Source organism: Camellia sinensis, chromosome 3 (assembly GCF_055761805.1).
Source record: "Camellia sinensis isolate YWXY chromosome 3, ASM5576180v1, whole genome shotgun sequence".
NCBI lineage: Eukaryota > Viridiplantae > Streptophyta > Magnoliopsida > Ericales > Theaceae > Camellia > Camellia sinensis.
This window is the reverse complement of record NC_138963.1, coordinates 137051350-137070989: the sequence shown is the minus strand read 5'-3', so window position 1 is coordinate 137070989 and position 19640 is coordinate 137051350. Positions and strand designations below refer to the sequence as shown.

At 39.1% G+C, this 19640-nt stretch overlaps 1 protein-coding gene across 1 annotated transcript in view; it reads left to right on the top strand.

Moving 5' to 3' along the window:
* The window catches only part of LOC114269946 (CemA-like proton extrusion protein-like protein), a 41399-nt gene extending 37507 nt beyond the window's left edge, over positions 1-3892 (top strand). The window contains exon 7 of the mRNA XM_082920907.1: positions 3511-3892. Coding sequence (XP_082777033.1) covers positions 3511-3579 — 69 coding nt within the window. The 3' untranslated portion in view covers positions 3580-3892. The remainder of the gene's footprint in view (positions 1-3510) is intronic.
* The last annotated feature ends 15748 nt before the right edge of the window (positions 3893-19640 follow it).

The window sequence follows — 19640 nt, the reverse complement described above, 5'->3', positions numbered from 1 at the left end:
ACCATGTTATGAAAAGTTTGGAAACAAGAAAAAACTTCACTCTTAGTTCGAAACAAGTAAATCCAAGTCACATGTGAATAACAATCAATAAATGTAAGAAACCAGTGATACCCAGAAGTAGAAACCACAGGGGAAGGACCCTATGCATCGGTGTGAATAAGCATAAAAGGAAAAGTACTTCTTTTATTAATTGAAGGGTAACAAGTGCGTTTCTGCTTGGTCAGTTCACGAACTAAAGAAGGGAAAAGTTTCTCTAAGACACTAAAGGAAGGATGACCTAAATGGCGATGCCACTGATGAAGGAGAAGAAGAGGAGAGCCAGTAGTGCACTTGAGAGTCTGAGATGGGACGGCAGGAGGAACGACATCCAAAAAGTATAGCCCACCTTGTATTCTACCATAGCCAATCGTTTTCCCCATAGCCAATTCTTGAAAGATACAATGAGTAGGAAAAAAGCTCACTGAGCAATTTCGAGAAGTAGTAAGACTACTAACAGAAAGCAGGTTAGTAGAAAAAATAGAACATGAAGTATAGATGAAAGAGAAAGCAAAGATGAACAATGAACTGAACCCTTGCTAGAGACGGAGGATAAAGTGCCATCAGCCACTTGAACCTTGGCTCGACTGAAACAAGGAGAATAAGAATAAAAAAGACTAGAGGCACCTGCCATGTGGTCGGTGGCACCTGAATCAATAATCCAAGAAGGTGATGAAGATGTACTAAGAGCGCTAGCACCTGTGTGGGCAAAATTGGAAGAAGCTGGAGTGGAAGAAGCTAAGGTAGAAGGAGAATCAAGTCGAGCCATCAAACGCCTGAGAGTGTGTACCTCATCCTGGGAAAGAGTGTGAGGCTCAGAAGAAGGGCTCGCAGCAATCTCAGATCCATGTGCGCTTGGGGACAAGCTCTACTACCATGACCGCGACCTCGAGTAGGGCGACCATTTAGTTTCCAACAATGCTCTCGATCATGTCTGTCTTTCCTACAATAATCACACTTAAGTTGATCTCACTCAACCAGTGTACCCTAACTCCGAGACTGAACCAGACCAGGCCGAAGAGCTCGAGTAGGAGGAGCAATAACCAAAGCAGAACGATCTTGAATAGAGGAATGAACCATAGCACTACGTTGATTCTCCTCTTGTTGGACAAGGGCATAAGCCTTGCGTAGGGTGTTAAAAGGTGAACGACCCAACACCTGGGTGCGAATCTGATCATACTCCAAGTTCAAGCCAGCAAGAAAGTCATACACGCGCTCTTTCTCCATTGTTTGTTGAAACAAAGTGGCATCCCGAGAACAAACAGCCTGGAAGCTTTGGTAATAGTTTAGTTCCTGCCACAAACTACTCAACGCAGCACAGTATTCTACAGCTGTCCAAATCTTATGAGCAGTTCTAATAAGAGGAAACTCCAACTAATGGTGGGCTGCATAGAGTTGATTAGCCCAATCATAACAAGAGCATTCTCAGAAATCCATTGAGTACATAGTGAGTCATCACCATCTGGTAGGGTAAGAGAACCAGTAATGTAGCCAGTCAAACGGCGAGCAGCAATAGCAAGACTACAGGAGCATGACCGAAGCAAATAGTTGGAACCATCCAATTTAACGGGACTAATTTGAGGAGAGGTATTGTTGTTAAGAGTAATAACACGACGCAGCCCACCCTCATCACTAATCATATCCATGTCTCACCTTCAGCCATTGAAGATTAAATCCCCACCATAGAAAAACACATACCAGCCCAAAACTAGCAAAAACAAACAGAGGCAAATTCACAAACTCGATTTGGGGGCAAAAGTTACCTTTAGAGACAAAAACAGAGCTGAAACATGGGCTAGAGGCAAAAATCAATTAGAAACTGAGAGAAATTGTGCTGAAACTAAGGAAAACCAACAAAAATAGAGTGAAACCTTGCCAAATCATCAAAACCAGGTCTTCCAACCTTTTGACAATACTAGTTGGCTCCCAAGGTAGAGGGAGGAAGGGAAGAATCAGCCAAAAAACAGCCCCAAAACTTCCGAAAAATCCAACAGTTTTTCCAAAAATTCAACAAAAATTGGAAAAACACTCAAACACTCGTCAAAAAATTAAAATTAAAATCTAGGGTGAAAACCCATCAAATTTCGACCATGAAGGAATTTTTTTTTTTTTTTTTTTTGGATTTTCTTTTTTCTATGTAAAGGGAAGAAAGAATGAAACAAGGAACAAGAGAAGAATCTTCAAGGAGGAAGATGAAGCTCTGATACCATGTTAGATTTGCATAAAAGAAAAGAAAAGAATGAGAAGAAGAAAAGAGAGAATTGCTGCTGTGTTTAGTTTCTCACCTTAAAACATATTAGGGTTACACATACTTATAATAAAGACTAAAGGAGCAAATGACATAACTACCCTTACGCACTAATGCTTAACAGATGTTTTCCTTACTAGTCCAACCATCACCGCCTTACCTTCTCCAGCCTTGAACCCAAAACTTTAAGATTTGGCTCCAAATCTTCTCACAGTCTGAAGGCCGACATTGGATAATGCGTTTGTTTTACACTGCGACCAACTCAATCTCAATGTTCTATCTTGACCAACGGAGGTTGGTTTTTCAGATTCGAAGTTGAAGGCTATGAAGTAGTGGAGTTTTGGATGAGTTCAGTGGCAACTTAGGTCTTATTTTATTTATTTATTTTTTGTTCTTAAATTTTTAGTTTGTTGATGTAATAATCCTTCCTGTGTAGAAGTTTGTTTCCCTTCCTTGTGAGGGCCTTTTCTCCTATGAAGACTTAGATCCTTCCTTCTATGGAAGTTGTTTATCTATTTTTGATATCTTGTGATACCGTTGCACAAGATTGATTTGATCTTTTAACGGTTTTGTAATGAAGATTTTCTTTCTTATATATATATAAAAGAAAGAAGAATCGTCCCGTACCTTTACCCAAGTGTCAGACAATGTCGAGTGTCTGACATAGGTACTCCATACACAATAGAAAAGTCCATGTAACATAGGTATGAGAAAAAGGTGTTAGAATAAAATTTGCTTGAGTTATATATATTTGCCTATTTGTAGATTCTAACGTACTGTGGTGTAATACACTAATACTCTAAGCTTGATACTAGTATGTTTGATGCTATCGTGTAGCTATTGACCTCTACCCTTTACACTGGACTCAGTTCCTTATTTCTGAATCAAATTATTTCCCCCCCATCCCACTTAATTCCCAAAATGTGTTCTGGGATAAGGGTTACTAGTATGCAGAAAGTTGCAATTATGCAACTTCCAACACATTCATCATGTATGATCTGGTATTATTATTGGAAAACCTTGGCCAGCATGCTGATGATTAATTGATCAAATGAGTTCACTAACAGCAAAGGAACTCAACATGCTTTTCTACTGAGAGTTCTGTTTCAAATTGTAAAATTTTCCAGTCACTTTTTATATTAGTACATGGTCTTTTTTGTTATGAATATATAATTTTCATATGCATTATTATTCTAATTTTTTATTTTTATTTTTATTTTTTTCAGTTGTTTAAATTCCTCCCAAGGTTGTCCCCAAAGGTGGCAAATATTTTCCAGGAAATGAAGAGGCACTAGAAAGAATTTTTATGATTTCTGGATTTTGTGGCCATGACCAAACAAATTCTGTGGCCATCACCAGACAAAGGTACTACTATATAATTAATTTTTGTATTCATTCAATGCTCTACATGGAGTATGGAGTATGGAGTTAGGGAGACAGCTTTCGGTGTGGCTGAAATGTAGCTTTGTTCTTTCTTTCTTTCTTTCTTTCTTTCTCAGTTGCTTGGATTTAGCGGCCAATTCACATTGTTTACTCATAATACAAAGTTTAAAAACCACCACCTTTTTGTACCCATTATAGGGTGTTACAGAATTCCAGATTTCCCAATTTCACATGTTGACTTTTAGGTAATTCTCTATAGGAAATAATAAAAAAAACTGCAAACTGGTCCAATCCAAACCAAACAGCACGGTTTGGTTTGGTTTCTCAATTCGCGGTTCGGTCTTGGTTCTTAAAATAGGCAATCGTATTATTTTATGGTTTGGTCCGTGATTTTATAGTTATGGTTCCTGTTTAGAATCAAATCGGATCGTTTAGCCATATATATTGTTATTTATCAATACTCGATTACCTTATTAGTATGTCATATATATTCGTCAGTTATTAACCCTATATTGTTGTAAGTGTGCTCTTGTATAATTGTGGAACTATTTCAAAACAATCATTTAAATAATTCTTGTTTGTAAAATAATGACATTATTTGATGTTTGAGTATGTTGTGATCATATTATGAACAATGACAAAGTTTATAAAAATCGTGGTTCCAAATCAAATCGAATCACGTTTTCATGGTTTGGTTTGATTTGGTCTTAAGATTTTTATGGCTCGATTTAGTTCTAAATTTTGTGAAACTATAGGTAGTAACCAAGGAAGCACGAATACGGATACGGATACGGATATAAGATACGGATATGGTACGATATGGATACGACGAAACTTATAAAAGTAGGATATGGGTACGGCTAGTATATGTCTGTAAAAAAATTAGTGTTAAAATTATTAGTAGTGAGTTACATAAGCTCAAGAATGTTGAGAAATAACACTGGATTTTATAATATAAAATACTAATATTTAAAAATTAGATATTAATTTTACTATTGTTATATTTTCTTGTTAATCTTTACTTTTTATGTAGTTAGTTATACGGGACATGCATGATACAATAAGGATATACCAATTTGATAAATTTTATTACATTTAACTCCCTATGTTCTTATCAAAGAACTAAGCACAGTATTAGAAAAATATTATTATATTATCCTCACAATTATAATACTACACAAGAAATGTTATAATTGTAATTTTAATTGTAATTTCTTAAAACAAGTAATATGCAACTTGGAGTATCTGATATTTTAAAAATAAATATATGATACTTTAAGATTAATAAAAAATTAATTAAAAAATATTCTATATTTTTAATAAGTATTTGATACGCATTTGAGAGTATTCAAAAGAGTGTCAATATCCAATACGGATACGATACGTCTCCTTTTAAGAGTATCAATGCTTCATAGGTAGTAATTTAGTCTTGGTTTACTTCAATATCAAACCAAACTGACCATACTCACTCCTAATTCTCTGCATATTCCTCACACCTGATCCGAGCCTCAAATCTGAAGCATTGGTTTATACCATACAAGTTGATCTCTTTTTCCTCGAAAACAAAAAAAAGTAGATGTCTTTAAGCAGCAGGCCTGAGTAAGGAAATTGAAAATTTTGCAAACTGAATCGGTCCAAATTAATCCGGTAGGTTTATTTTGAATTTTTTTAATTTGTGGTTCGGTTCTAATTTGGAAAGTTGAGAAATTGGTTTTCGTGGATTGGTTTCAGATTTAGGTTCATGGTTCTGGATTTGAACCGAATAGGACTACATAACTTTAACTATATATATTTATTTGTTAGGTATTATATTTGTTTAAGTTAATGGTAGAACAATATGTATGTTTATGTTTTGAAAAAATCATGAATTGAACAATGTTTAATGTTATGTTTTTCTTAATTGGAGAATATTATGAGAGTAGTTTGTTTAATGGTCATATTATTATTATTTTTAAAATTTATGATAGGAAATTCTATTTCTACACACCTAGTTACTTTAGTGCACATACTTAATAAAATATTATTTTAATGACAATTATACCCTAAACTAAAATGATCATAATGGACATCCATCAACACTCATAATATTATATCAAAATATTCTCTATACACATCTTTTAACAACAAAAAAAAAAACTCAACGTACATCTTTTGAGTAAAAAAACATTAAATCATAGTTTCTTCATTATTTGTAACTCCTTCCATTGTTTCACACTTTACTTGCTGCACACTCTATACTCCGCTATCGCTTGTAAAGCAACACTCTCATAACAACTCTCATATTGCTTTACTCTCTAGGTTTGTACTCCATTATTTATATCGTTTTCTCATTAGTTCCACAATTATTCTTGATTTTGTCATAGAAGCGTTACAAACTAATGGAAGTTCAAAATCAAGTAAAAATATGCCTGGTGATAGCAAAGCCAGTAATGAAAAGGCTAGTTTTTTTGTGTAGTAGTTTTTTTTTTTTTTTTTTTTTTTTTTTTTTTATACGATTAGTTTGGAAAACCAATGCTGAAATATTATATTTTATTCAGAACTACAGTATTGAACAAATCAATATATTTCGGAACTACTGTGTCAAACAAATCAATCTATTTCAAAAACCAAGCGTTGAATTAAAAAATAAATTTTGGAAAACTAGTGCCAAATTCCCAAAATCAAAACTCTTCAAGGAAAAAATGAGGGTTTATTCTAATTTGTCAATGCAGTCCACTAAGAAAACAAAATGGTACCAAATGCGATAACGAAATCGAAACAAAGTAATAGTTCCCTTCAATAGATTTCGGAACTAGAGTGTCGAATGGAGGAGGCTCTTCAATGGAGTTAGTGTCAATGGAGGGTCTCAGGTCGTCAGTCTTTTCAATGGAGTTTCATTCACTGTCTTCACTGTGAACTGAAATAAGGCAGACTGTTGCTCTTCAATTTTAAATAGGTGTGGAAAGAGTATTGAGTGTGTGAAAGATGATTGTGGTAGTGTGTATAAGATATGAGTTAAGGGTATGATTGAAATAATTATGAGAACAAAAATTGATAATCAAATTACTAAGTGTGTCCATTGAAAAAAGATGTACACTAAGATATTTAGGTGTGTGGAACTAGAATTTTTCTGAAAATATTATATGATTTTTCTTGTGAACAAATTATGTGAACCATGATTCTAAGCTGAAGCAATCCGAATCGTGTTTAAATGGTTTCATTCGGTTCAAATTGATTCCATAATTTTATTAGTTTAGTTTGGTTCCAATTTTTATGAAATCATAGCAATGGATTGATTTTTGTTTCATCCCAAATCGATTGAAATTGGGCCATGATTACTCCTTGTAGGCCAATCCACCTCTACCTAGATATGTCGGGCCATTTCCCAAAATAAACCAAACTACTAACCTATTTCTCAAACTAAGCTTAGTTTGGCCGAAATTCCCAAAATAAGCTGAAGTGTTATTCCAAAACACACTTATACCATATTTCTAGCCCAGGTGCGGAAAATGAATAAAATTATAAAAACGTGGTTACAAATTACGCTTTTAATAAGATTTATACCAATTATCGAGTTAATTAATAAAACGCAATTGAGAAACGCACAACTTGAAAACGTGTTTTGAAAACACATTTTCAATAACAATAAAAAAAACCACATCTCACACATTGGCACTCACACTCTTCTCTCACTCTCTGACACACACCCACATCACTCCACTCTCTCTCTCTCTCTCTTTCACACACACTTATAATAAATAAATAAAAATAAAATTAATTAATTTTATTCATTATATTTATTTTAATAAAACATATATAATTTTTAATATATATAAATTTTATTTTATAAAATTGAGACCAATATTAAATATATATAATATTTTATAATAGCAAATAATAATCAACTATATAAAATGATTACTTTTTTACTTTAATTCTTAAAATTTATTTTTTAAATAAAAATTTATTTTAGGGTTAGGATTTAGGATTTAAGATTTATACAAAAATAAATTTTAAGAATTAAACTATAAATTCTAAATCCTAAATCCTAAATCCTAAACCCTAAAATAAAAATAAATAAATTTTAAGAATTAAATCCTAAACCCTAAGAGTCCAAATCTGGCAAATCTTTTGGAAAATCGATTTTGAATCAAATTGCCAAAAATGGACTGCTTTGCCAGATACAAAGTCGCCACCTAAATGTTTTTGAAAAGTTTAGGAAACCCATGACTCGTGCCAAAGGCCACGTGTCCGTCATCACCAAGATTGTCTCAACTCGGGAACTTAAGTACAAGAGGGGAAGGTCATGAATGAATTTGAGCACTCCGCTTGCCTAATCAAAGATCGGTCTCTACTAATCATGATATGAATCCTATGTACATTATATGTTCTTGTTCTGGTTTATTAGGCTAGCATTACAATGTGATGCGCACACACATAAGTATAGACTAAATTGCAAAAATTGGAACATTTGATTTCGTGTTTGTTTTGAAAATGGTTTCGAAATATGTACCACTTGAAAAAGTGATCGCATATGAACATTACTCAAATTATTCCAATTCAAGCAATTAGCCTTCATCTACAGGCATTCAAAACACTTTATCATTTAAGCATTTAGCCTCATGGCAAACATGCTAGATATGGCAACAATCACACGCATGCGATATGCTAAAGCGAATAAAGGCTCACCAAGTACTTCAAGCCAAAATAAATAAAAAAGTTAGAAAAAAATGCATGATTCCTAACTATGCAATATGACTAATGCAATACATGCAATATGCAATTAATAGACTCGGCTACTAATCATGGCATATGAATCAATTAAGTAGCATGCAGTCTGAGCACGTATTCAAAGAATGTATTAAACTGATAATGCAAGTTAGAGTGATGAACCGAGCCTCGGTGCATGCAATACAAATGGATGCAAACATGAGATATGTCAAAAGAAACATGATGTCCCTAAACTGACCATCATAAGGTAGTAAATAAAAGGGAGAAAGATGTGGGGTTAGAAGACATATACATTATTACATTGCGCTCTCACGAAGGAGAGTCTGAATAAACTAAGCTAATTAACTAACTAATTAAAGCTAAGCTAATTATTACAAAACAAATGAAATTAGCTAAACTACTTAACTAATTATTATAACAAATGAATCTGACTAACTATTCTAGTTAATTAACTAATTACAAAATAAAATTGAATAACTAATTAACTAACTAATTAGTTACATGCTCAGTTACAACACTTTAATTACAACAATTAAACTTAGCACATGCTCAGTTTCCACCCGAAAAGCTGCTGTTTCGTTTCCGGAGAGCCTCTATTGCACAATAGAACACTAACACTATTGCCCACTTCCAGAATAACTCTGCTCTTCTTGACAAACACACTGTTGAATTTTGCATCAGTGGCCCGTCGACCAGTGATGAGGGTTGTTGGTCATTTGTTGGCTATGGAAAGTAGCTTGCCGGCCACTGTTGCCTAGTTCATTTTGCTGTAACAGAGAACAAATAGAGCATGGTGCGGTTTGGACGGTTTAAGAGTAAAATTACAAACCGAATGGCGGGTTAGCGGATTAGCGGATTGACAAATTGCGGTTTGGGCGGTTTTTGGCGGATTGGCGGATTGAAGAATATTCTAACTAATTATCACACATTTGCATAATATACAACACTAATTTGTATAATATTTTTTAGATATATAACACAAAGTAATTTTACATAATATGTTTCATATATATAACCACTAATTTGTAATAAATTTTATATCTTAAATCTCTCTCACACTCATTTTTACATTGATATTTCATTGGAAGTTAAAAAATATATATGTATTTACTATAGCGGCGCGGAGTGGTTCGGTTGGCGGATTATAAATTTTAAAGTTTAAACCACGGTTAGCGGTTAGAGCGGTGCGGATTGATGCAGATCGGTGCAGTTTTAGCGGACTGGGCGGTATTTTGCACAGCCCTATGCTCAAGGTATTTTCAAGGTTTTGCTTGTACAACTCACCCCTCCTTTTCATGAACAAATCAAAGGAGAAGTAAACTTTAGCCACAAATCACCAACTCAAGCAATTTCAGTGCATGATGGCATATGAACCAAAATGTGCAAGTTCAATAAATGCAATGAAATGAGACTCTCAAAGCCACCTCCCTATCATGGAAGATCAAGGGAAGTGGTGACCTTAGAACCTTGAATCATTTCATCACTAATGAGTATGAAATGGTTTAAGCTTCCATGTGTTCAATTAACGTCTAATTGAACGCAAACCCAATTATTATCTTGCACCATTTTAATTCCAAGTTTTAATTACTCTATTTTAAATTACCAACCATCCTTTAATTCACTAAGTCCAATGGTGAGTTCAAGTCCTCTAAATGGGAAGAAGGCTCAAACTAAATGTTGTTTTAGGCATGAAAGAGACATCATACCGTTGGTAATGAACCCCCTAAAGGGTTGAACCATTAAGCATGACATCTCAATCTCATGTTTTAAACTAACAAGTAGTTTGAACCACTTTCAAAGCAAAACAAAAAAGCCAAGAATGGAGGGAGGTTGTAGAGATTATTAGTGCAGAAAATGAGTGAGAAAAGCATAAATAAATGCTATCAACTCAAATAAGATGGTGTCTAAGGCCTAAAACACCAAGCTCATGAGGACAATTACACTACAAGCATGCAAAACAAAGCTCAAATGCAACTAACAGCCCAAAACAGTGCTAAAACAGGTTTAATACAGTGCTAAAACATGCTGGAATTGAGCTAAAAATAGTTAGATTAACAAGCTAAAACATGGCACAAACTAGGCTAGTAAGCAAGACACAAGAAGGGGAGGCTAATCCCTTCAAATTTGGACTTCAAAACATGATTTTGGCCATTGAGATAACTCTGAAAAACAGTGTTTAAAAGCTCATAAAAAGATGATGCAAGGGTGGGAAACACAAGGGCAAAGGCCTCCAAAATAAGGTACAAAGAAGGGTGGATCTCCCCTCAACTTTTAATGGCCTTAACACCTAAGCTTCAGCCAAAAAACACAAAGCTTTTATAGCTGAAAAATAGTTGGAAAACAGCAAGAATAATAGTGAAGAAAGCAAGCAAATAGGCAAAGCCTTATACCTCTTGAAGAGAAGAAGCAATTCAAGCAACAAAACCAAGGCAACACACCCTTCAAGAGCTTAAACTAAGCTCAAAAGTACCTCAACTCATCGATGGGAAGATTTGGGTAAGGGTGTATAGGCAAAGGCTAAGGATTTGTTGGCAAAAGTGTAGAGATTTGCTCGAGAGACAGAGAATTGTAGAGAGAGGAAAAAATTTTGATCTCAAAATTTTCTAACCTTAAAACATGAGAGAGGGGTCTCCTATATATAGAAAACATAAATTCTCTTCAAGGATATCCAGCCCTACATGTGGGTACAGATGCATGCATCTGTGCAAACAGCTGGCACAACTATCACAAAATATCTGCAAAAGAAACTGGTGGCTGGCAAGTCACGTCAGTAGCCGACAACCAACAAGTGATGGCCGGCAAGCCACCAGAAGCTGCAGGCTTGATGAACCATGGCTTGGTCAAAAAATGAGGCAACAAGAGTGTAGAGTTTGAAAGGTTCAAAGCTGTGGCATTCCGCTAAGGACTTCAAGCACTTGACGAGCAAATAAACTCATCATCGGGTGTGCATGCGATGGTGTCCAAGTCGTAAGGGCCGTCAAAAATGGGGTGTCTACAATTGCCCCTCTTTGACAGAACTTGGAGTCATGAAATGACGTGAGTGAATGTCCAAGCCTGAAGACGACCCATTTTGAGAAGGCCATAAGACTTGGACAAACAATGAAGACAGAAAAAAAAAATGGTTGCGCCTACAGGCTACCTATGTATCCCTTTGCAAGGAATCAAACCAGCATACTTCTGGGGCAAAATGCAAATGATATGTACAATCCAACTTTGAAAGTTGGATTCATACGCTACGTGAAACCGGCTATGTTGAATACTCATGATCATGCAAGATGATGCAATAAGCAATAACAGATGCAATAAACAATAACGAAATAACAACACATGAATGAGCAGCTTCAAGCTTAAAACCAAAATAGGCTGTATGCAAAAGATATAACCACACTCTAACCACGCCAAAACAAGAGACGAGGAAAGAAAACACCGCTCAGGGTTGCGTTTCACGCATCCTGAGAAATTGAGAAAATCGCTCAAGGTTGTGTTTCACACGTCCCGAGAAATTGAAGAATGAAAACTGCTCGGGGTCATATTTCACGTGTCCCGAGAAATAGAAAGACCACTCGGGCTTGGGTTTCACGCATCTCGAGATACCAGAAAACCCACTCAGGCTCGCATTTCACACGTCCTGAGATACAACACACCTAGGGCCGCGCGTTACGTGTACTGAGATAAAAGAAAACCGCTCAGGTTCGCGCTTCGCACGTTCCTGAGATGGAACACACCCAGGGCCGTGCATCACACTTCTTGAGATACAACAAAAACAGCTCGGGCTTGCGCTTTGCACACTCTTGAGATGAAACACGTCCAGGGCTGCGCGTCACGTGTCCTGAGATAAAACAAAAACCGCTTGGGCTCAGGCTCGCGCTTCGCACGCTCTCGAGATGAAACACGCCCAGAGCCACGCGTCACACATCTTGAAATACAACAAAAATCGGGCTCGCACTTTGCACACTCCTGAGATGAAACACGCCCAGGGCCGCGCATCACACATCTTGAGATACAACAAAAACTGCTCGGGCTCGCACTTCGCACGCTCCCGAGATACAATAGAGGGGTGTGCGATAGATGCACAAAATGAACGAGTGTGATAGATGCACAAAGTGAACAAGTACGATAGATGCACAAAGTAATCATGTCAGATAGACAATTGACATAACATGGTAATTGAAAGCATGTTCTATGCAAGAAACAAAAGCATATTCTATACATGAAATAAGAGCAAGGGCATATTCTATGGGAGATATAAAAACATATTCTACGCACGAAACAAGAGCAAGAGCATATTTTATGCGTGAATCATAACTGATGCAAGATGCGCATGCAGTATGCGTGTATGTGAAATGCATACTCTATGCCACAATATATGCAAAATGCATATTGTATGCAACAAGAGAGAATGAAAAGAGAAAGAAGGCATAAAATGAACAAAAGCGACATTCGATGGCACCTTCTGATTTACCTCTCGGAGGAATTGCAATATGTTAAAAAAAAAGGATACATCTCATCTATGTTGACAAGTGATGAACATTGTGCGCCAAAACACAGTTTTTGAGCTTCCGTAGAGACAATATGGACCCAACAATGAACCTTGCTTACACTTCTTGGGAAATAAGGACAGAAAATAGCATCAGGACACAGAGGAAGGCCATCGGCCACAAGGGGAGGCTGCTAGCCATCTGCCGGCCATGAAAAGGCCTTGCCAGCCACCAGTGTGGCATGCCGGCCACATGTTGGCCACCGATGGCAGTTTGGGGATTTTTTGGTCTTTTTGCCTTGGGTCTTTAAGTATACACCACAACACTTCATTTCCTTACTTCTGTAGGGTTGAAATCCTTCCCTCTTTCCCTCTAGACACTTTCCCTCTCTAGATCCGAGCTTTGTATGCGTTTTCCAATGTCCTACGCACATTTTCTTTGCTAAACCCTCTTAGTTCTCTTCACTTTGAACTGTTTGAAATTTGATTTCGGCACTTTTTCCCTCATTTTCACCCTTCTAGGCTTGTTCCCCTCGAGTTTCTCTCGAGTTTCTTAAATTTTTCTGAACTTTGACTTTTTCTTCCATTTTCTCTTTCCTAGGGTTGACTTTTTCCAAGTTTGCCTTATTTTTCCCATTTTTCTTCACTTTTTACCTACTTTTCACCTATTTTCTAGATGGCAGATAATTCACCACATGACAGGGCTCCCTCAGAGATTCCCCTCGTATTTCCACCTATTGCTGAGGCAGAGGAGCCGGTCGCTGGCGAGGCTGGCGAGGCGGCTCAGGGTATTGAGACTGACCTTGAGGCAGAGTTTGAGTCTGATCTTGAGCTGGAGCCACTACCATTGAGGGTACGACCTTTTGATCTAGCGAGGTACCATCCCCAGATACATATCTTGCCAGCTGGTGGCATTAGGTGCTCTAGCGACTTCGTTCTCGGTGTACCGAAGGACCTCCTGCTAAATGAGCAAGCTTCTCACCTTTCATCCATTGCCGTTGAGGTATGAGCTCCATTTTCATGTATTCTTGCCTTTCTTTACTTGCATTTCTTGCACTACCTTTTATCTGACTGAACTTTCATCACTGCCTTATTTGATTCATCTGTTCTTTGCCATAGGGTGAGTCTCGTGCCTGTAGATGGTATGGAGATACGACTGCGCGAGATTGGTACGACGAGCTCCCTGCAGGAGTTTGTGATATTGTGGACGAGACTGGCTTCGGCCTTTTCTGCTCCAGCTTGACGCGGGTCATTGCTAGCCGTCCTCTTTTGGGAGCACTAGTCGAGAGGTGGTGGGACACCACCAACTCCTTCCACTTCTCCACTACCGGAGATATGACGATGACTTCTTACGACTTCGCTATGATCACTGGCTTAGGAGTAGGGGGTGATCCGATCCCTTTCAACAGACATGGAGAAGTGAAAGGCCGCCTGGATCGAGTTGCTAGGAGCACGCCCACCTTTGTACCAGACATATATGGTCAGATATAGCTGGTTTGCTGAGCAGTTCAGAGAGAGCGAGCCAGAGACATTAGAAGAGATGGAGTAGTACGCCAGAGGCTTTCTGATGTTCATCCTCGGTACCACCTTGTTCTTGAACAGGTGGAACACCATGGGCTTGTATCTGCTGAGTGCCCTGGTGACCCTTCCTCGGGTATGTTTCTATGATTGGGGCGGAGCTAACCTCGCCACCCTGTACGGCTATATAAGCTCTACCTCTCGCCTGAGGGGAAAGCTAATCGGAGGCTACGTGAGAGCTTGGGAGGTACGCATTTCAATTCCCTCTTTGCACTTTACATTTTCTACTCCGCATTTTTTGCTTTATATCTGTTCAACACCTATACTTTCTACTTTATACTTTCTGTATCTGTTCATACATTGTGTTCACATATCACTGCATTTTCTCCGCAGCTGTGGGTGTATTCTTATTTCCCTACTCTTGCCCTAGAGCCCATGGAGGAGCTCCTACTGGTAGTCCCTTACACGAGGCGGCATGATGGTAGGTGTCAGCGTAGGACTCGCGAGACCTTCGTATTCTTTCGGCACTATTTTGACGCAGTGGCTGCTCACGAGGTAACCCAAAGCACAATCATTTTTGCTTTACAACTGTTCTAATTCACACTTTAGCAATTGGCCGTAAATAACAATCTGTACACTCTCTGTTTACAGATCATGTGGCAGCCCTGGGCCATGATGCCGGCTGGGATACGAGACTAGTACGCCGGGGCCTGGGCCACTTCTCGCTTCCACTTTCTACTTGAGGGCCTAGTCTGCTAGGCCTGGTTCCTGAGTGAGCGGTTCGTCCGTCAGACCGTGGGCTTGCCGGACCCGACCACTCCGATGCCACCACTAGAGTCCATGAGATCAAGAAAATAGCCTATATGTTGATGCAGTCATTCAGTTTATGGTGGGCTTGGATGCTGATTACTTCAGGTAGAGGGCGACTATGCGACCTTTATTCAGGCGCACCTCATGCCACCTCTAATAGGTGCTCGCGGAGGCGAGGGGACAAAGGCTCTTGTAGCGAGAGAGGCGCGTAGGGCGATTAGGGCTCGTGCCAGAGGGGTTCCTCGTGAGGGGCAGAGGACCCGTTGGCTAGAGCTTCCTACCACGCTTACATGTTGATGGCATACCAGGGCCGCTTACCAAATCCCCAATCGAGTCTGTAGCGGCTGATCATGAGCTTGTCGGGGTTTGAGGCTCGACTAAGGTATGGACCATACTTTACAATTTGCACCCCACATTTCATTTCAGATATGTTTATTGTGAACACTGATCATCCAAATGCATTTGCAGGCATCCATAGAAGACACAAGGGGCACTCTCGAGTTGATAGCTTCCTTGATGGGCATGGTACAGAGGAGGGAGATGCTGCTTGGGCTCTACGGTATCCTGGTAATTTCTTCAGTTTGCACCTCATGCTATCATCTTTCTACTGATACACTGGCATTCCAACTACAAACTTCCCAAACTGCACTGATACACTGCATTGGCACACTGTATTCATACACTGTACTCACACACTGTATTTGACTTCTACATACACTTATTCTGCATACTATGCTTGCATCTGGTACACACATTGAAGCTGATATGTGACAACTGTCTTTTTAGATCCCAGCTATACTGGGTGTACCGGCAGCGGCGGTGGCGGCGACAGTAGCACTAGTACCAACAGTACCCCCTCCAGCAGCAGGGGGGAGAGGCAGAGATAGGGGTACCCGGGGCTAGAGCAGTCCTCCAGAGCCCATCTTAGGCAATGACGATGTTGAGACTAGTGACTCTGAGGAGGCAGTGAGTCGGCATTCCAAGTCATCCAAGAGTGGAGACGATGCCGACATTGGTTCCGAGAGCGGAGGTGATGATGCCGAGACGAGTTAAGGGGCAGAGAGCGGAGATGATGCCAGCTCTGGTTCTGGTTCAGAGGCAGATTCAAAGGGCGGTGCTGATAGAGATAGTGCCCGAGAGTCCTCTCCTTCGAGGAGGAGGACGAAGAGGGCCTCTCAGGCTTGAGGCGACCGGCGCTGATTTTTTGTACTTTTGCTTAATTTCTTTTTGTTTGGTAGCATTAGCACATATATAGCTTCAAATAGGTTTATTTTTCTTTGAAAACTTATACTAATCTTTTGTAAAAAACCATGATTGGAATAAACCTCACAGTTTTTTTAAAAAGTGTTATTACTTTTGCATCATGAGCACCATATTTGCATGAAAATGAACATGGAATTGAATTGGCCAAAAGAGCACTTGATTGAAACAATGTTCTAAATCGGGTAATGAGCTGACCAACAACCAAAATACAAAATACAACTTACAACTCGATAAGCAAAAATAACTCGATAAACAAAGCAAAAACAACTCAAATACAAATAAACAAACTTGCCAAAACTAAAAAGATTCAAAGCAAGACCTCAAAACACTCAAAGATCAAAACAAAACTCATGCCTTCAGCACTGCCCAATAGACAGGTGGACAACAGGCCTGAAAAGGAGGCTGCCGGCCAGAGACCATCAAATGCAAGAATGGCTAGATTGTTGACAGTTGGTTTCCACTCATTGCCTTATCTTCTACAAAAGGTTCAGCTTCGTGAATTCTTCTCTAGAACTTCATTTCAGCTGCAATTTCTTCACAAATGGAGCCACTTTTTGCCGAAAAGCTCTCGGATTGGATTGCTTCTTTAGACGGCTCGGAAAAGGTTAATTTCTGAGGTTTCGACATAAATGCACTTTTTTTGTTAAGTCGAACTTCACTTTGTTTTCTGTTACTTCATGCTGTGACTCGATGCTGGGACCCAATTACACATGTCTTTGGCTTTGGGGGATAAGAAATATGCCCGACAATTGAAGAATTTTAGGCACTAATGGAATCCCAACGCGATGAGGAAATCATGCCTCAATCCCGTTTTGGCCACGTTCAAGCTTTGGGACGGATATGTGGACTCACTCTACACGAGACTCGATCTTTGGTCCATAACGGAGAGCTAGACATATCCAGTTTGATTCATCGATTTTTCGACGTTGGTGACCGAGGCGACCTTGTTTGGAAGGGATTTCGACAACATGCCCTCTGCTTATGTATGCTTGCTTATTTCCTTCTTGCCCGTTCGGTGGGTCCAACATTCAGTTGCTCGAAGTGGTCCAAGGTTTGAAAGAAGGCAAGAGTTGCATTGGCTTGGTGTTGGTCGAGACCTTGATGGACTTAGACGCCTTTCATCGGCGCGAGACTACTAGATTCGTAGGGAGTCCACTACTTCTTCAGGTATTGTTTCTCACCTTTTCTCATATGTGTTTCTCACATCACTCGGCACTCATGCTCTATTTTTCTCTCAAAACCCTTTTCTCACTTTTCACTTAACATACATCTCTCTATTCTTTAATCTCTCTTTTCTTTCATCTCTTTCCAGGTGTGGCTTATGGATAAGATGAAGGTAGTGGACTCTTGCCCTGAGTACTCAGCTCGAGGCTATTTCTTCCGCCATCGACTATTGGATTTCCCGAATAAGGGATAATGGTGCAACTGGATGTGCAACAGGTCTTCTGTTGACATAGCTTGGTACTGCCCCGGGCTTAATTTGACCAAGATGAGTTACAACATGGCTCGGTAACCTGGCATTCAGCTGATCGACCTTACGCATTGTGTATTCTATTTCCCGTTCCGATTCAGGCGCTAGTTTGGGCACGATCAGACATGCCCAGAGGAGAAGGTGGAGTACCCGGCTTCATTTCCCATCCGTGGTCCACATTTGGCTAGGTACCTCACTGCTTGGAGGACAAGAGAGCTTCTAGCCCCTACCCCTAGTTTCAGTTGCGTCCTTTCTGCCAAATGCTTGGCTTGGCTCGAGGATGAGGCACAAACCGGGCCCACTTTGGCTTCAGAAGCTTCCACAAGCATGAGCGGAGGACGCAGGAGCACCTGACTCATCAATGCCCCTAGTTTATTGCTTTGACCTTTCTTTTCAAGTTTTTCAATGTATAAAAGCCACTTTGATTTGTATCAGAGAGTTGGAGAAATTTTATGTTGAAATCAATGAAATTGTAGTTGTGAGTATTGAAAATTTTCCTTTTGGTCCAAAAGTGGTCTAAATTGTAAAAAGTAAATTTTGAACAAAATGAACTTTATTAAAAATTTCCAAAACCATTTTCGAAAAGGATCGCCACTTGACACGCACAGAATCAATCCTCAAGATGTACAACCCCGAATCAAACGATCACAAATTGCCCCTTGTTTGAATAGCATTGCTCAGCATTGTAACCAGCTCTTCTCTCTGAGTAAAGATCACAACCGAACTCTCAGGTAAAGAACAAACAAAGATGACCTGATCAGACACATGGACATGACAGTTTAGTTAGAGGTGTTTACGGCCGAACTTTAGGATGAAGTTGCCTACGTATCCGGAAGATGGGAATCAAGCCTTACGTAGTTCGGTTCAGGTTCACTCGAGTATTAACCCTCTCCTTTTGCACTCTAACTTTTGCCAAAGTCGTCCTTTAGGGTTTTCAACCTTACGAGCTCAATTTTTCTTTATTTCTAATTTTTCATGCTCTAAGTTTTGCCTAGGTCGCCCTTTCGGGTTTTCGACCTAGCGAGCCTCTCAGGGATAGTATTTCTTCAACTTGTCCATGTTGATCGGTTGCGAAAATTTCAGGCCATCAGGTCCATGAGAATAACAGCTTCACCCGGCCAGATAGTTTTGATGAAGTAAGGACCAGTCCAATTGGGTCTAAACTTGCCTCTGGGGTCATAAATGGGAACTCGATTATCTTTCAGCACCATATATCCCTCTTTGAGATTTCGGGACTTAACCTTCTTGTTAAAAGCCCTAGTAATTCTGCATTGATAGCCCTAAACATGATACAATGCTTTCAGCCTTCTCTCATCAAACAACATCAGTTCTTCAAATATCTCTGTTGCCAGTCCGCCTCTGCTATCTAACACTCAATTATAACTCGCGGTGACGGGACTTCTATTTCAATAAGCAGAACAGCTTCCATTCCATAGACGAGAGAATAAGAAGTTGCTACTGTAGACGTCCAGATTGAAGTTCTATAGCCCCAGAGTGCGAATGGCAATTTATCTGGTCAGTCCCTGTAGGTCTCAACCATCTTCTACAAGATATTCTTGATGTTCTCGTTGGCGGCCTTAACAGCTCTGTTGGTTTGTCGCTGGTATGTAGACGACTTATGAAAGCCACATTGTATTTTTTCAACAAGTCTATCACATCTTTCTTGAAGTGGAAGCCATTATCTGATATGATCTCATTTGGGACTCCATATTGGCAAATGATAT